The 19,087-nt window shown below is 44.0% G+C and overlaps 1 protein-coding gene across 10 annotated transcripts in view; it reads left to right on the top strand.

Moving 5' to 3' along the window:
• NOSTRIN (nitric oxide synthase trafficking) overlaps positions 1-19,087 on the top strand; it is a 365,313-nt gene that overhangs the window by 52,775 nt on the left and 293,451 nt on the right. For all 10 annotated transcript variants that reach the window (XM_085645377.1, XM_085645374.1, XM_085645376.1 and 7 more), the window contains one exon: positions 5,582-5,665. In XM_085645377.1, coding sequence (XP_085501503.1) covers positions 5,582-5,665 — 84 coding nt within the window. The remainder of the gene's footprint in view (positions 1-5,581; positions 5,666-19,087) is intronic.

Below are 19,087 nucleotides of genomic sequence, written 5' to 3'. Positions count from 1 at the left end.
CGGTGGTCGGTAGACGGTATTACGGAAGTTGAACATCAAGCCATAAATTTGTGGATAAAATTGCAAGATTTATGGCAAAATCCCTTAGAGCATTGGGAGCAATTTTCTAAGCTCCTATTGGAGGAGGACGTCACCCGACAGACAGTTAGATCAACAACAGGGCACTCTTTACCAAGAAAAACTTCAGTGCAACTCACTTTAGCTAACAAAAATGTAACCATGCTTTGAGGATATTGAGGAACAACCCGTCCTCAAGTGTCCGGAGAGAGACGTTACCTAAACTAAGGACGTTATATAAAAAAGATAAGATCCCAAATGAAAATCGAGTTTGACCAGTACTTGTGCAAAATTCTTTATTCCTCCAAACGTAAAGACTCAAGAGAATTCTGGAAGCTAGTCAACCAATTTGCCAATGGGAAATATCAGTGCTCGACATCAAATATTCCAGAAATAACCTGGATCAAACAGCTGGGTGACATGTAGGGTGGACCAGCTAATGTTACAGGTACTTCAAATATAGTCAGTCAAAATAACACCAAGGAAGACAAACCCATTTTGATTTAACCTAAAATAGTGGAAATAATGATTAGAAAAAGCCGTCCGGATGGGGCTCCGGGGCTGAACGGCCTACCTCCAACTCTTTATAAAGTGCACCCGCAACTCTGGGCAGAAAAATTGACAACACTATTTATTCACATCCTGGTGAGCCAAGAAGTTTCCGATAACTGGAGGGGATCAATTATGGCCCCAATAAACAAAGCTGGTCAAAATGTGTACCCCGCTAATGATCACTTAATAGCACTCATGGATTGCAAGACTAAGTTTTTTGCCAAATGTCTGTTGGGTGAACTTGTGGATTGGGTAGAATAAAAAAACTTGCTACCTAGAAATAAGACTGGGTTTATAAAGTGCATGGGGACATCAATCAACATTCACATTCTGGCACTTATTATTGAACAAGCAAGGCATCGTTCAATTAATTTACATTTTTGTTTTGTTGACTTTAATCTGCTTTTGATGTGGTGGAGAGGAATATCCTTTGAGCTAAGCTATCAAGTTGGGGGAATTTCTTCTAAACTCCTAAGAGCTATACAATTATTGTACACAGATACATGGACAAGTGTTAGATTGGGCTAAGGCACAACAATTTGAAAAATATTCCAACAACGAATGGCCTAAAACAAGGCGGTGTCTTGGTCCCTTTCTTGTTCAATTTGTATCTTGCGGGTATTTCACCGGATTTAAACATCATTAACTCGCACTCCCCCGATGTGGCAAACTTTAAGGTTTCCCACCTTTTGTTCGCTGACGATATTATCCTACTTAGCTATACATAGGTAGGGCTCCATAGGTTAATTAGTAAAATGGTTCAGTATGCTTTGTCCCAGGGGCTAAAAGTTAATTTAAGTCAAACAAAAACTATGCTAGTGACAAGGGGAATAGTTCGCTGCCCAAAATTCTGTATAGAAGGGATCAGGCTTAAATCAGTGCAGGAATACAATAACCATGGGGTAATATTTGATGTAAGAGGATCATTAAAGAACGAGTGTGCAGCGTTACAAAACAGGAACAATTCCTTAATTGCATCATGTGCTTCCTTAAGGAACGCCCTAAAGGGCATGTCACTCATGCCATTATTACAAGCTATGTGCAAAAAGAACAATTGATGGACAGAATGCATAACAATGTCATATATTCACCATAGATTAGAGAGCTGCGCCTAAATCCATAGTTTTTTTGCTCCCCATGCCATTCCAGTTTGAACCCAGGCATATGCAAATCAGTCTTGACCCTGCGCCCAATGGGAACAGTCCAGTCTGAACTGCCAGGCCAGGTCCTCCCTGGACTGGAAACAAGCCTTCTAGGACCGGTTTCGGGGTTCACCCTCCATCAGCAAGGATAGCTTGACTCCAGTGGCATGGAGAGCACGGGGCCCAAGTTTGGGCATATCCATTCCACTTGGGGTGACAAATGCAAAAAGAACAATTGATGGACAGAATGCAGAACAATGACATACATTCACCCCAGTATAGAGTCCTGGGTCTAAATCCATAGTTTGTTTTGCTCCCCATGCCATTCCATTTTGAACCCAGCCATATGCAAATCAGTCTTGACCCTGCACCCAATGGGAACAGTCCAACCCGAACTGGCAGGCCACGTCCTCCCTGGACTAGAAACAAGCATCCTAGGACCAGTTTCGGGGTGTCACCCCTCATCAGCCAGGATAGCTTGACTCCAGTGGCATGGAGAGCACGGGACCCACATCTGGGCATATCCATTCCACTTGGGGTGACAAATGCAAAAAGAACAATTGATGGACAGAATGCAGAACAATGTCATACATTCACCCCAGTATAGAGTCCTGGGCCTAAATCCATAGTTTGTTTTGCTCCCCATGCCATTCCATTTTGAACCCAGCCATAGGCAAATCAGTCTTGCCCCTGCACCCAATGGGAACCGTCAAGCCTGAACTGCCAGGTCAGGTGCTCCCTGGACTGGGAACAAGCATCCTAGGATCCTTTTCGGCGTTTCACCCGTGCCCTCCATGCCACTGGAGTCAAGCTATCCTGGCTGATGAGAGGTGAAACCCCAAAACCGGTCCTAGGATGCTTGTTTCCGGTCCAGGGAGCACCTGGCTTGGCAGTTCGGGCTGGACTGTTCCCATGAGCCACATGGTCAATACTGATTTGCATATGGCCAGGTCTAAACTGGGGTGGCATGGTGAGCAAAAGAATGATGGATTTAACCAAGATCTCTTGACTGGGGCATGAATGTTTTGATTTGTTCTGCATACCGTCCATCAATTGTGTGTCTTTTGCTTTCTCACCCTAAGTGTGCCGGGTATGCCCAGACGTGGCTCTCAGGCTCACTGTGCCACTGGAGTCAAGCTATCCTGGCTGATGAGAGGTGAAACCCCCAAACCGGTCCTACGATGCTTGTTTCCTGTCCAGGGAGCACATGGCTTGGCAGTTCGGGCTGGACTGTTCCCATGAGGCACAGGGTCAAGACTGATTTGCGTATGGCCAGGTCTAAACTGGGGTGGCATGGTGAGCAAAAGAATGATGGATTTAACCCAGATCTCTTGATTGGGGGTGATTGTTTTGATTTGTTCTGCATTCCGTCCATCAATTGTGTGTCTTAATATTGCAAGTTATGTCAGCCAAACATGTGCCATTATTGACATATGGTGGGGAGATTTTGAGAGGAAAGGCCTATGAAACTATAGAGAATCTTGTGGTAGGGGCATACCGTTGCTTATTTAATCTTCCACAGCAGGCTTCGCAAGCACCAATCCGATTGGAGTTTGGCTTAAGAAAACAACCTGTAAATAGTTTAGGGCCATTTTTGAAATTTTGTCATAAGCTAAGAAAAAATAATAATTCAACCCTTATGTCTGTTAACTGGTATGCTATAAGGGATCATAAATATTCGATTGCTCATGAATATTTTAATCTGGCCTTATCTACTTTTAATGCAGGCGATTTATAGGCCCTACCTCTTTCACAATCTGCATTTAATAGAGTGATTAACGGGAGTAGTAAAGAAGTGTCATCACTGCTGGACAGAGAGCCACTAGCGAAAAGGTCACATGCATGGATGGTAATTCCCACTCATAGCCAACTAAAGCCCCAGAATTATCTGGGGGTTTAAATGGACTGAACGCAAAGTTAAAATTCCTAAGACTCCGACTGGCCATAATCAATTTCTTAGTTACCTTCCTGCGTGGAAAAGATTGAGTAATACAACTGCATGTCGCCTCTGTAATTAAGTCAGAAAATACTTGTGCCACATAGTTTGTAGCTGTCCAGCTCTAAAAACAGAACGTCAAAGCCTGTTAAAATCGGATTTTAATCAAAACGCTATTCTCACATGCCGTCAGGCTGTAAAAGCAGGCTTGCTGGGAGAAGATTTATGTTTTTCTGGAAACATTTTAAAGTTTGTGGATACTGCAGTGGGTAAGTTAGCTTAAAGTGCACAGTAAGGGTCTCTTGTCTCGGAAGGAGAGCCCGTCAAAGTAAAAGTAGGTTTGGCCCATTCATATAGGAGTATCTAGTACAAAGTGAAAAATAAGGGCTGAGTAACCGTATCACTACAAGATGAGCTCACTAATGGCACATTGCACTTTAGATCTCTAATAGATATAATCTCCCTCTATTTAATGCGGGCAAATAAGATGGGGATTTTTTTTTTTTTAATTTAAAGTGGAGAGGACTATAAGTTTTTAAAAAGGCTATTCCATTATAACGTATTTTATTCCTGTGTTACACGAGATAGCTTATAGGATAGTTTGATTTACATGAGTTAGCTTCAAGAGTAGCATGATTAACAATAATAGATGGAGTCGGATGCATCAAGGAATTTAGAGGAAATAGTGTGTGGCATCATTCTCTTGTAATTGCATTGAGGTAGTACATGTCTAGGTAGTTTTTAAAGAGCGATTCAATTGTTTTATATGTGTGATTAATATGTAATTGTTTTGAATTTCCTTTTTAAAAGATGCTTACTTTGTGATTTTAAGTATGTAATGAGATAGATGTGCCACATTGTAAGTTTTTATTAACTGAAGAATAAAATTCATTCATTCAATTCGATGGCCAAACTCCGACCCACCGATTAATCAGCCCACCTCTATTTCACAAGTTAAAGTTTTCAGCACATCCGCCAAAGTCTATATTTACATGTGCATCAATGATTAAAGGGCCATGCTGTTTAATTATTTACTGTTGGAGACCATACACTAACACTCAGTAATATCACGTAATGCTGTGCCTCAAAATCCTTCCTATCCTATTTATACAATGTTTCTTTGCAACGTTAGCTCAGCCACCCTGCGGTGCAGCGCGCTGGCCCTTCAGCGTTACTTTTACTTTCTATAACAGCACTTGTACTGCTTGACAGCCGAGGCAGGCGCTATGCTTCAAATGTGTGACTTTCCATTTCAGTGCGGTGATGCAGACCACCACACATTTGTTAGTCTAACGCCTGATGCGTAGTACTTGGCAGGACTGGCTAGGCAGCGTGTTTGATAATCCTGGATTTGAGGTAAAACCGATCACTGTTGTTAAGAGCTCATTGTATGATGTATAGGGACTTGAAATGTCCTATGCCTCTTTAAGCATCCAATGCAGCTTTTTCCAAGCTTTGCTTAAAGGATCATGTGGTTGCAGATTGAAAATGAATTTGAAAAAGCTTTGCTTTACAAATTTGGAATCCCTGGATCCCTCAACACTGCAATATGATATCTAGAAAGCCTATACCATTAATAAGGTATTGTTCTATCTGATTGTCAAGGTTGTATGACCATTTGCAACAACATTTAAATTTGCAATTGTTTTGAAAAAATCCTAATTATTTTTGCTTTACTATGCATAGTATTTGTGGAATATGACCTGTAAGGCGTTATTCTAGAGAGTTTATGTCTCATTGGTTTTTACATAGTTGAACAATATCTACACCGCTAGGATGTAACTATCTGACAGTTATTTCTGCTTAATTTGTTGTCACCTGTACTTTTTATCTTTGCACAATGCGTTTCACTAAAATGAAGGAATATTAATTGACATTCTGTTACTGTTTATAGGGCTGAACTTGAAATTAGCTATGCCAAAGGACTCCATAAAATGGCAAACAAACTTAAAAGAGCACTTGAGAAAATGACGAAAAAGTAAGGAAAATGAACAACTAATGAAAAATGCTTTATCTACTGTCTTGAACTACATTGTGTTGCTATTTATAGAATGCTTACCATAAGCCTTTCGAGGCCTATTTTTTCAAAAGTCATGTAACAATATTTATATGGTATTTCACCACAGGCCAGGTCACAAAGCACTCCAATTTTCATGTGGTTCCTGTACACGATTCAGAGTGCATGGTTCAAAGAGTGTTGTTAAGTTGGAGCTATAAGGTCTTGTACTACCAGAGCTGGACTCGTCATGAATACACGACCAGTGTGTGTCATGACGAGTCCAGGTCGTCATGAGCATCGAAAGGGTTAATGTAAAAGGTCTCAATGCCCCCAACAAAAGGAGCCAGGTCTGGCGCTATTTGTCCATACAAGAGACTCATCTCTTGTAATCAGACACGCATTGCATGGCCCATCCTAAGTACCCGATGCAATACTGGGCCTCCTCCCCGACTAAGACTGCTGGAGTTGCAATCCTATGCAAGCTGGGACATGTCGCGGGAAACCACGGGTGTTGAGTGACAGGGAGGGCCGGTTCTTAAAAGTTTAAATTCAACGTGGGGCACAACCTCTTACTCACATCAACGCATATGCACCCAACTAGGCACAAGGCATTTTTCTATTGAGAGGCCAAGTGGCACGGGAAGGGTACCAACTAATACTGGGGGGAGACTTTAACTAGGTTTAGGACCCAGATTTAGACCGTAGCTCTAATTCATTTCAGTGCGCTGGGGCGAAGTCTGCGGTATTGAAGCAAACCCTCAACGACTTAGGCCTTATAGATGCCTGGTGCTACCACTTTCCAGACGCACAAGATTACTCTTACTATTCATATGTACACAACTCATATTCCCTCATTGACTACCTTTTTCTCCCCCATTCACTCATGAGGAACATAGAATCTGCCTGTATCTCAGATATCTCCATTTCTGACCACGGCCACCTGGAAGTACTACTGCAAGGACACGCTAATTTGGCCCTCTCCAGACCTCGATGGCGATTGCCCCCACCACATCCTGCACGACACGGTTGATGTGGCAGAGATATGAAAAGATATCTCGGCATACTTCACATCCAACGACCTCCCTGAAACCCCTTGCTCTGTCCTGTGGGATGCCTTCAATGCGACAACCAGGGGTGTTATTACATCAATCGGCATAGCGTGCATTTGTGAGGCCCAGTTAGTAGAGGCTGGCTTGGCCAGCAACATTAAAGCTCTGGAACGACTGGACCACACAACACCCTCTAGAACTCATAAATGGCTCCTTGCTATGCTTCGGGGGCAACTGAGGGCAAATAGGGCAGAGCGAACACTGCTGACACTAAAACAGAAGTACTATGAGGAATGAGACAAGGTGTGGTCCATTTTTGCGCGTAGGCTGAGGCTCATATTGCAAAAGTAAAAAATACAGAGGACATAACATAGCAAGACAAACTACACGCCTTCCACACTTTTTACACCACTCTATATGACGGAGGCCCCTCACCCCCGGGTTGGACTCTCTCTTCTCTCAACCTTCCCCCCTAGATGAGCAACACCCACAGCTTCTTGAAGCGCCAATCACATTAACCGAGCTTCAACAGGCACTAAAGGACTTGCCTGTTGGCAAAACCCCGGTCCGGATGGACTCCGGTCCAATTTTATCACATGTTTTTACCGTAAATACAGGAACATCTGTTACGACTTTTTAACTCATTTACTGATAGTACTGGTCTCACTCCTACATTGGCAATGGCCGAGATAGCCCTCATCCCCAAGCCAGATAAGTACCATACATTATGCTTGTCATACCACCCTATTGTACTCCTTAACACAGATGCAAAAATCTACACAAAAATTTGGGCTAACCGACTAGAGCCCTACCTGCCCGGCTTGATCGATCCAGATCAGTTGGGGTTTATTTACCAACGTCAAGTGGCGGACAACGTGCACCAGATAGCCTATTTAGTAGAAAAAGCCCATTGACAGGAAATCCCCGCCTGCTTACTATCTCTCAATGCTGAAAAAGCATTTGACCGTGTGGACTGGGTCTTTCTACGGGTGGTCCTCCAGAAAATAGGGCTGGGACCCAGAATGGTCTCTCGAATCATGGCATCATATGGTACTCCCCAGGTGCAAGTTAGGGGCAATGGCCAGCTTACACAACCAATACACATACGCAGAGGCACCAGGCAGAGCTGTCCACTCTCGCCCTTCCTTTTTGCCCTTGCGATTGATCCACTAGCAATAGCCATTCGTCAATTAGGAGATATTAGGGGCATTCCCATTGGGGGCATTGAGCATAAGATAGCATTGTTTGCAGAAGCTCTCTTACTCAGACAGCACCAGGACCTCGCTGCCGGCATTGATATTAACCCTTTGTAACCTCAGGACTTAAAATCAACCTGGCTAAGTCATGGACATTGAACCTGTCGATCCCTAACAAGGGATATCCCGGAACTGCAATACCTCACCCCTTTCCAATGGGCGTCACACTCGATCCGCAATCTAGTTTTTTTTTTTGTGGAGTTTTATATATCGGGAACTACACCCAAATGTATCAGAGCTCTTTACATGAGCACTAGTTACGTTACAGAAGGACACATTCATTGTTGTTAGGCACGGGGAGATTAAGTGACTTACCCAGAATCACAGAATGTTGAGCATCCCTGCCGAACCCGGTTCCCCAGATCGGAGGTCGATCGCCCTAGCCGTTAGGCCACATTCACTCCCCCAGACTTGACCCCCCTCCCTGTCTACATGGACGCAGGCAAACTGGCTGGAATGTAGGAAGGCAGTGCTGGAGGACCTAGAAATCGCTCCCACTTTCATGGCTTGGATGACTTAATGCAATGAAAATGTCCTTCATGGCGTAGATATTATATTTATTCTAAACACTCCCTACTCTGATACCGCAAGCTGATATACAACGCTTGCAACGGGACCTCACCAATTTTATATTAGTAGAGAAGCACCTGAGATTTCCAAACAAACTCCTTATGTTACCTAGAGATAGAGTGGTGCTAGCATGTCTCAATCTCCTAGAATATTACTGGGCATCACACCCCAATACATTTTGGAATGGTTGGTCCGCGAAAGCGAGAAGTACTGGTTCCATATGGATCGGACGGTGGCCTACAGGTCGCTATGAGACTTAGCCTGGCTTCGACGGGGAACCCGGCCTTGTAGTGCTTACATAGCTACACCCACAAAGACAGTACTAGACATCTCAGATAAAGTTACAGTACACAGGAGCCTCACCTCTTTCTCCTCTTCCAGCACATAACCCAAACTTTCCCCCAGCCCCGCAACAGCAATCCTTTACAGCGTGGAGAGAGGGAGAAAGCTGCATATTCCGGGACCTCTTCGAGGGCGATAGATTTCAAACTTTTGATCAATACAAGAGAGACTATCTCCTACGTGAGGAGTCTAGACTACAATATTACCAGATTCGACATTGACTGCACACACCATTAAACACTCAAGGGGCAACTCGGCCCTTCTCCCCCTTTGAAACACTAGTGCGCTCATATGACAGCTTGCGGGGCTTGATCTCCCATACTTATCAAGTATTGCAGCACTGCACCTCGATTGGACCCCACACATGTCAATACAATCGCAAGCAGATATTACAGAAGAGGTCACCCCGAACCAGTGGGAGCAATTATGGCGTGACACTCCGAAAATATTCAAAAGCATACCCAGCGGGAAACCGCATCCAAACCCATGACAAAATGGTACTGTACTACCAAGCGCATAACATAGGATGTTCCCCACCTCTTCACCCAATTGCTGGCACTGCTAAACTGCGGCTGGGGACTTCTTACATAAATTGTGGACCTGTCCATTGCTGACCCTTTATTGAAAAGAGGTGTTAAGTCACATTAAGAATGCCATAGGCTTCCCCATACCAGACACCCCCACTGTAGTCATTTAAGGAATTAGGCCACAAACGCTCTTAGCTGTGACCCACATAGACTGGCACATCTTATCACACATGTTCGGAGATGCCAAGCAGCTAATAGCCCTTTACTGGAAAAAGCCAGTTACGTCTCCCATGAGGTCTACTCGTCTTTGGCACATCATGGCGATGAAACATCTCACATCACACTAAATCTAAATGTACAAGTACTTGGCAGCCTCTGCTATACTACTTTTCCAAACTGGAACATATGTGCTTTACTCCTCCTGAGCTCCATTCCCTCCAATTATTTGAGGTTGTTACGCTAACCCAGGACACTGACACTCCACACGAGACTCTTAAGCATGACAACACGGGGAGCCCAATATCCGCCCCATAGCCCCTGATGGGGAAATTGGGGACCCCTCACTTGGAGTGACCCTCTACCCCCTCCCTTTCTTGATACTTTCTTCTCTCTCACTATCTTCTATTTCTGTCCTTTGTTGACTGTTTAACACTACAGCTAATGGTTTGCAGCACGGTAAAATTGAGCACATAACTGCTATGATTATAGAAATATGATACTCAGTCAAAATGTCAATATTGAATATCAATTTAAGCCAGCTGTATATTATGTTGAAACTTGTTAAATGCCTTCACACTGTGATATAAGATTGCAATCTTTTAATAAACAGATTTGAAAAGAAAAAGAAAAGGCAGACTTAGGTCTGGGAAACGGATCATTTTGCCAGGTTAGAAATGGCCGTTTAATACTGCACTACAGGCTGAGACCAGTTTTAAAGTGCTACTGTAGTGGGTGACACAATGAGTGCTGCAGCCACACTAGCAGCATTTAATTTGCAAGCCTAATTTGCATGTAGTACTATTACTTGGGACCTACAAATAAATTAAATATGCTAATTAGGTGTAGGCCAATTGCACCATGTTTTTAGGGAGAGAGCACAAGCACTTTAGCACTAGTTAGCAGTGGTAAAGTGCACATAGTCCTAAAGCCAACAAAAACAAACTCAGTAGAAGTGGAGGGGTGAAGGCAACATTTTTGGGTGACTACCACCCAAGGGTGTCATGTCTAACAGGAGTATACGTAGGTCTTCTAATAATAAAAACACTAACATTTAAAAAAAAAAAAAACCTGAGAATTATCAGTTATACATAACTGACATAAGTATAACTTGCACAGCTATTCTGCACTGCTTATGGCCGCACATAAAACATCACTGATAAGAGAAGGTGCAAGGTATACTTATGTCAGTTACTTATAACTTGTGAAATTCAGTCTTTTTTTATTTTTTAAACATTCATTTTTTTATAATTACAACTCTTAGAAAATGTGTCATCATTTTAGCTTTCTAGCGCACTAACCATAATTCCTATTGCTAAAAGAGACCCCTCGTACTTCTTTATTTACTGCATTATCCTCTATAGGAAGTTTCTTTCAGTTTTACAAAATTGATCCATCAAAACAGCGTTCAGGTGTGCCATACTTTTGTCATATCAACTGCTCCCTCGAAACAGGCACTTTTCCCAATGACAGGAAATGCGCAGAGGTCAATCCCCTCCTCAAGGAACCCACTGCAGACACGACGGACATCAAGAACTACCGACCCATCTCTCTCCTCCCCTTTGCAGCCAGAGTCACTAAAAAGATTGTCAACAAATTATAACACTTGCTCACCATTAACTTAAAAGCAGACAAGTTAGCTAGTAGGAAGACTGAACGCAGGTGGAGGCACTCAAAAATTGCCGTAGATAGACAGCTCTACAAATCTACACACAGGCGCTATCTCGACCACATTTCAATGGCCAAAAAAACCTACTTAGGGGACAAAATAAACCAAGCCTCTAACTCCCACAAAGAATTGTACAAAATACTAAAAGAATTTACCAACCCAACTTCTTGTCAGCCAACACAGACTACATCGCAAGAGTGGGTGGACACTCTATCATCTTTCTTTGTGGATAAAATCAACAACATCCACAGCCTCTTCCCCCACACAGTCAGCGAACCACTACATCAGGGATCTGCCAGCAATCACCCCGTCTTCTACCCCTCTCAGCGAATTCACTGAATTCACCTACGAGGACGTCTCAACTGTGCTCAGGAGGGTGAAATCTGGCTCCTGTACTGACCCGTTCTCCTCTCATATTCTGTCCAAAATCAGACCAGCCCTCCTTCCTGGCCTAACCAAACTCCTCAAGCTATCATTACTCCACTCAATCATTCCAACCAGATGGAAAGAGGCTATGGTTAGACCCATATTAAAGAAGCCAACTCTAGACCCTAAGCAGCCTAACAACTATCAGCCAATCTCTCTTCTTCCTTTCTTCGGGACGGTTTTAGAGTCATTGGTCAACAAACTGCCTTATTGGAAATAGTAGACAATGTTAGACTCTCCTTTGACGCCAGACAATCTGCCATCCTGTTCCTTCTCGACCTGTCGACTGCGTTCGACACCATCTCCCACAGCACTCTATTGAATCGCCTGCGGGAGATGGGTGTTGGGGGCACCGCACTGAACTGGCTCAGGAGCTACCTGACCGATCGTACTTCTAAAGTTCAAATGGGCACATTCACCTCCAGCAGCCAACTCAAAGACATTTTGAGCCCTACACTCTTCAATCTGTAGGTGTCACCTCTAGCTAACATAATTAAAACCCATGGCTTTGACACAGTGTCGTATGCTGACGATACTCAGCTGCTATTCACTCACGGACCAGACCCAACCGATACCAAATGCAGATTCAGACAGTGTATGCCTGACATATACTGCTGGATGTTAAACAATCATCTGCAATTCAATGCCAGTAAAACCGAAATCATTAAAAGAATACACAAACCTTATGGTCAAGTGACTGGTGGCCTCTAAATCTAGGCATATGTCCCTCACCTAAGGTGTCAGTTCGCAACCTAGGGGTGCTGATTGACAATCAACTGTCCATTTCGGATCATGTCAATCATGTGGCTCGCATCTGGTATGGACTAATGCCCGGCTTCCGTAAGATCTTTAAATGGGCCCCACTGTCATCTCGCATGCCACTGGTGCAAGGATTAATCATCAGCCGTCTGGATTATGGCAATGCTCTTTTGGCTTCCATAAACAAAGAGCACCTAACAAAACTTCAGGTCCTTCAAAACATGGCGGCCAGATTAGTATTAAATCTACCTCCCCGTTCCCCCTCAGCACCAAGTTTGAAAGCCCTTAATTGGCCCCCAATCAGCTAACGTATCACATTCAAGATTAATTGTCTAGTGCACAAAACCCTCAGTGGACACGGCCCCCATTATCTTGCTAATACACTGCAAAGGTATCAGCCCTCCAGAACCCTCCTATCCGCTAATAAACATCTTCTAATTTCTTTGAAAATCCGCACCGCCAGGAACGGCGGAAGATCTTTCTCCTGTCTTGTCCCCACTCTGTGGAACGCACTCCCTCTTTATCTTCGTACAGAAACTGACCACAGAAAGTTCCGTAAATCTCTCAGAACCTGGTTGTTTTGAGACCGTCTTCTCTCCAGTTTGTCCCCCCTTTTTCTCTTCCTTTTCGTTCTCTGAGTCAGGCTAGCACTTTGAGACCTCCGGGTGAAATGTGCGCTCAATAAAAACCAATACATAACATTACTTAACAAACAGCTCACTAACTTCATAGAAGCCAAATCGATCCTCAGATCTTTCCAATCCGGATTCCGCAACAACCACAGCACCAAGACCGCCCTGGACCAGGGCCACAAGGCAGCACTCATCCTATTAGACTTCTCTGCAGCCTTCGACACCGTCTCCCACCGCATACTTACCACCAGACTCCACTACGCTGGCATCCAGGAAACCGCCCTCGACTGGATTTGCACCTTCCTCACCGACTGAACCCAAAGAATAAGACTCCCACCCTTCCTCTCCAATCCCACAGAGATCAGCTACGGAGTAACCCAAGGATCCAGACTCAGCCCCACACTCTTCAACATCTACATGGCCCCTCTCGCCACCATTGTCAGAAAACACAGACTCACCATGGTATAATAAACTGATGACACCCAGCTCATCCTCTCCCTCACCAACGAACCCAACATCACCAAACACAGCTTCAAGGAAGTTACGAAAGACGTCGCCTCCTGTATGAGCAACGGTTGCCTAAAGCTCAACTCAGAGAAAGCGGAAGTTCTCATCCTCGGATCCACCCCCTCAGCATGGGACAACACCTGGTGGCCCACCACCCTTGGCAAACCTCCCACACCCACAGACCACGCTCGCAACCTCGGCATCATACTAGACTCCTCCCTCACCATGCACCGACAGATCAACACTGTATCCTCTACATGCTTCAACACCGTCCTCATCCTCTGCAAGACTTACAAGTGGATCCCCCCCCCCGAATCCAGAAGGATTGTCACCCACCCACTCATAACCAGCAGATTGGACTATGGGAACGCCCTCTGCACTGGAATAAACAAATCTCTACTCCTCAAACTCCAGACAATCCAGAACGCCGCAGCTAGACTTGTCCTCGGCATTCCACGACAACACCACATCACCCAACACCTACAAGAACCCCACTGGCTCACCGTCAAAAAGAGCATGACCTTCAAGCTCCTCCCTCACGCCTGCAACTCCCCACATCGGCGCTTAATACCTCAATGAACAATTCTCCTTCTAGGCACCCAAGCGAAGCCTCAGATCCGCAGATCTTGCCCTAGTCAAAATCCCATGCATCCGCAGAGCCAGAGCGGGGGACGATCCTTCTCCTACATCGCAGCCAAGACCTAGAACGAACTCCCTCTCAGCATCATACAAACCCCCAAACTGCAAGCCTTCAGAGAATGCCTCAAAACCTGGCTTTGCAGATGAGACGAAGCTGCCCGGAACCCACCCCCCCCGAGCGCCTTGAGACCCTTGCGCTTCACAAATCCCTGATTGATTGATTGATTGTCATAAATACAGAATGTTAGCACTCTTAGTTGCTCATCAGAGCTCTGTAGTAAAGCTGCAGTTGATCATTAGGGAATTAAACAACAGACTGCTGCTGGTATCGGAAGTACGTGTTTCTGTCCATATTTCAGAATGTTATACTTGCATAGATTAGGAAGATATTTGAGAAGTCATAGAAAATGTGTCTCATTTTAGTTTTTTAGAACACTAACCATTTTTTCAATGACAAAATACTTTTATTGAGCCTTTACTGCAGTCTCCTCTGTATGAAATGCTGTCAGTATTACAGCTTTGATTCTATCAAGATGACATTCAGGTGTGCTGCACTTTTGTCATAAATACAGAATGTTATTGTTCTAGTTGTTCATTGGAACTCTTTCTTGATGCTGCATTTGATCACTAGGGAGGTAACTGATTAAGTGTGCCTGTTGCTGAAAGTACAATCTGCATGCCAGAATGTTTTACTGAAATGGATGAGAAAGATGTTTGAGAAATAGTAGAAAATGTCTCCTTATTTTAGCTTTCTAGAGCACAAACCATTTTTTTAATGACAAAATGAACTCCCTCATATAGTTAATTTCTAAAGAAATGGTTGAAGCCTCACAGTTTTGATTCTATGCAGTTCAGGTGTGCCACTATTGTGAAAAAATACAGAATGCTAGAGCCCTAATTCTTCATTAGAACACTGTGGTGAAACTGCAGTTGAATACTGTGGAATCAGCCGACAGGCTGCTGGTGGAAGTAAGTTTATTCAGAATATCAGACTTTATTCTCACTCTGTGTAAAACCAATCTTTACCTCGGAGTCTGCCTCCTCTTTTGCGCTGGTGTGGTGAGGTGACTGAGGATCTCCACTCTAAAAAAAGTGGATTGGGTGCTTTCAGAGATGGGAGGGGCACCCTGCATTGCAACCTCTCCCTGGCTCCACAGCAACATGCAAACTGACTGTGTCCCTGGTACCACCTGAACCCAGAGTGCGTCGTACCTCCAGGGCACCTGCGATGTGCCACCCGGCCTGGAAGGATCACCTGTCCCGGCACACACCATCAGGTGGAGGCCTCATTTGTTCATTGGACCACCTCCTGATTATGTGACCTCTCTCCCAACATGGAGTCCACATTAGTACAGAGGAGGGCTCGTTGAACTGGTCTGGAGCTGCTGCTCCTGCCCCAACTCTGGGGGCACGGTCAGCAACAGCTGGCGAGATCAGCCACTGATTACCTGACTACAGGGTTGATCCAGTTGCCATCCACTGGTGCCGTGTAGGCTCAGATGTTTTGTGATGCACACCACAGCTTGTCACCTGGCTTGTAGAACTTGAGACAGGGTCACAGCAGAGTCTTTGCTTTTTCTCCTGGCTTCATAGTCATGGGTCGCTGACTTCTCTTTTCAACATAGGAAGATGATGCTGGATGGCCTGGGTTCCATAACTTGTTTATTTATAAAGCACATGTTCACCCAGAATGGTATTTTGGCACTGAATAACAGATGCTTATTGTTACCCAACTCAATGGTCCTTTTTTTATTGACCTCAGAAGGATGAACGGCTGAGTGGATCCACCAGGATTTGACACCTGTCATCGTGAGGTCAAACACAGACCCCTACATGGACACATTAGTCCACTAAGCCACCAGTCCCGGCTCTAAACGCTTCTCTAAGGAGGGTACACCACCTTGATGTGCTGACCATGCCTTCCATGGAGACACTATTACACACACTGGTAGGGAACATTTTAGTTGGTAGGAATTCCTTGGTACAGCTGGGGTACCACTAAAGAGATTCATGATTCTTGGTTTACAGAAGACAATGGTGTTGGGATGTCAGTGCTCTTGTGCTGAAAGACATTTATGAAGCTCTAAAAGCTCTCCTTTCTTTGGTTCAGTGCATGACAATTTGTGTATCCACCAGCTTCAAAAGAATATTTGACATCATGTAGGGAGGAACATAGACTCCCTCCAACATTGTCTTAAGAAAGTAGAACTATTGCTTTGTGGCTTCTTAGAAACTTTGTTGGGATTCATTACTCATAAAACTGTTAAGGTCTTTCCTGTTCCATGTACACCTGTGGGTGGGAATTGTTTTTCTTGTCAGAGTGGGCTGCTCTACCACACATAGTTTTGATCACTGTGCTTAGCAGCTTGTGGTCATCTGAGGCTATCTCCAAATACTTTAGTGATTTGTCATGAGCCAGGCACAAACTCTAACATATGCCTTTCCTGAAGCAAGGGGCTTAAATTCTGCCACTGGGCTCTTTGCAAATGTATTCTACCCTTCCCCTTGCTCTGTGGATGGTGAAATGTTCCTTATGTCCTTCCTGGTCTGGATGATAAATCAAGGTTAAGTTCCAGAGATCCTATTTAGTTATTCCAAACTACGTTTAAAAGAGCTGCCCTTGGCTTGGCAAATAACATTGGAGGGTTCTTTTAATTTTTAAATGATATGACCACTCGGACTTGGATGTTTAAACTGTCTGCCCCGGTCACGAGCACTATATATATTGTTGTTTCTTTCTACAGCGTAAATCTTCAGATCGCTGGCCATCTCAGAAAGCCTTCTCCCAGTACACTCCTAAAGCCCTGCAGGAAACATCGACCTTGACCTACTTCTGATTGATTCCTGTCCTTTGTTTCCTCAGAATGACCATCTCCTTACCTTCAATCCTCTGTATGTCTTCTATTTATGAATATAGTGGACTCTCAGTCACGTGCCTATTTGTCTTAATCTTAATCTGTGCTATCATAGTTCTGCAAAGGGTTCACACCTCACTTCGTAGCCACAACCTCTTCATCTTTAAAACCCAATCCTTGCAACCTAACACTAATTGACCTCCACCAGCCTATTTATCTCGCCAGCATTTCCATGAAATCACATGGCCCCCACTAATGATCACACCTAACAGGTATTCATTTTGATTAACCACAAAGAAACTTGAGTAAATGCATAGATTTCTTTCTTTCTTGAGCACGTGACTAATCCTAGTAACCAACAATACCAGTAACCTTGGGTTCTGGATTAGCATGCTATGTGCGGTTAAGAGCTTAAACGCCTGTCAGGGGTGGTAAGCACTATATAATTGCATTGCCAACTACTATTACATGGCTGAGGAAGATACTGTGAACTTCAAGAAACTGTACTCTCATTTTGGACTTCTGGAGCACTTTCCATAAACTGTATGAGAAAATCATGAGAGAAAATAGTCTTCTCTCACACATGGTTCATCAAATGCCAGGAGAGGGACATCATTTTAAATATCACACAAGAACTTACCAGTATTCCTAAAATGAGTATAACACCATCAACAAATTATTTGTATTGTGACTGAAATCTGTTATCACCATAGATATGTGCTTTTGCTTTCGCCTTCGTCAAGTAGATGTTAATTTTTCATCAAAGTCCGATCTTAATATATTGAGGTTTGCATGAAAACGTAGGTGTGTTTGCACTGATCTGTCCCAGTAACGCCTTTGATGCAACTTGGTGGAAAGAAGCAAATAGAGGATTTTGCACAATGAAAAAGACTCCTTTCCAATACAAAAACATCTTTTGTGCTGGATACTAAGGGCAAGATTTAAATGTTGGCGTTAAGCATACTCCATCGCAAAAGTGACAGAGTTTGCTTACCGCCAACATTATGGTCTGCCTGCTAAATGTAAAAGAGGGTGGACCATAGTTTGACCATTACAGAGAATGCTCCATCTCTACCATGGCCAAACTGCTCTAACGGCCCAATAGATTAAGGGCCATCGGAGAATTGGCTATATCGAATATAGCTGTTTATTTACTACTTGTCACTGCAAGGCAAAACCAGATAACTCCCGTAGTAAGGGGGGAGGGGGGGGCGTTTAATTGTATTTTTTCCCAGAAAGAAAATTCCACTACGAAATTGTTTTTTAAAATGAAAAACTAAATATGAGGGACCCCTGTACCAAACTGCAAAAAGCATTGACAGGAACCTCTGTGATGGCAGTTTCTGGCAATGCTTTAAGAAATGACCACCACCTTGGTGTTCATTTCATTATTGGTGGGTGGAGGTGCAGAGTAAAATATTCCATCGCCCTGACTGCAATACCTCCCTCCGCCAAAATATAAATCGGCCCGTAAATACTGTGCACTGCTTTGGTCTTTTAACAACCCTTTTCACCAACAGACAGCCTCAGTTAACAGTGGCGGCTCGTACAGGTAACGCTGTGGGGCGGGGCGGGGGCAGGGCTGGGTGGGGAGTAGTGGAGTGGGGCATACGACCGGAAAGTGTAGAGTAAGGAAATAAATGAATAAAAGCACTTACTTTGTACTCACAGCATCGTGGACTCAGTGAGTGCAAAGTAAGTTCTTTTTTTTAGATTTATTTTGTATCTCTCCACTTTTCCGTTGTATGTCACACTCCACTACAAGCGCCCCCGCTCCGCCCCACAGCGTTACCTGTGTGAGCCGCCACTGACTGGCTGTTGAAAAGGAGATGGAGAAGTTTTCCAGATATTCATGAGTGACAGGCATGTAGTAAAGGCTGTAAAGAACTCATTGTGGTAGGAGAATTTGTATGAAGATCTGAGTGCTTTAGGTTAGTTTGTATTTGGTATAACA

Source organism: Triturus cristatus, chromosome 3_1 (genome assembly GCF_964204655.1).
Source record: "Triturus cristatus chromosome 3_1, aTriCri1.1, whole genome shotgun sequence".
Taxonomy (NCBI): Eukaryota; Metazoa; Chordata; class Amphibia; order Caudata; family Salamandridae; genus Triturus; species Triturus cristatus.
The sequence above is the reverse complement of the archived record's forward strand: the minus strand, read 5'-3'. Positions and strand labels throughout refer to the sequence as shown.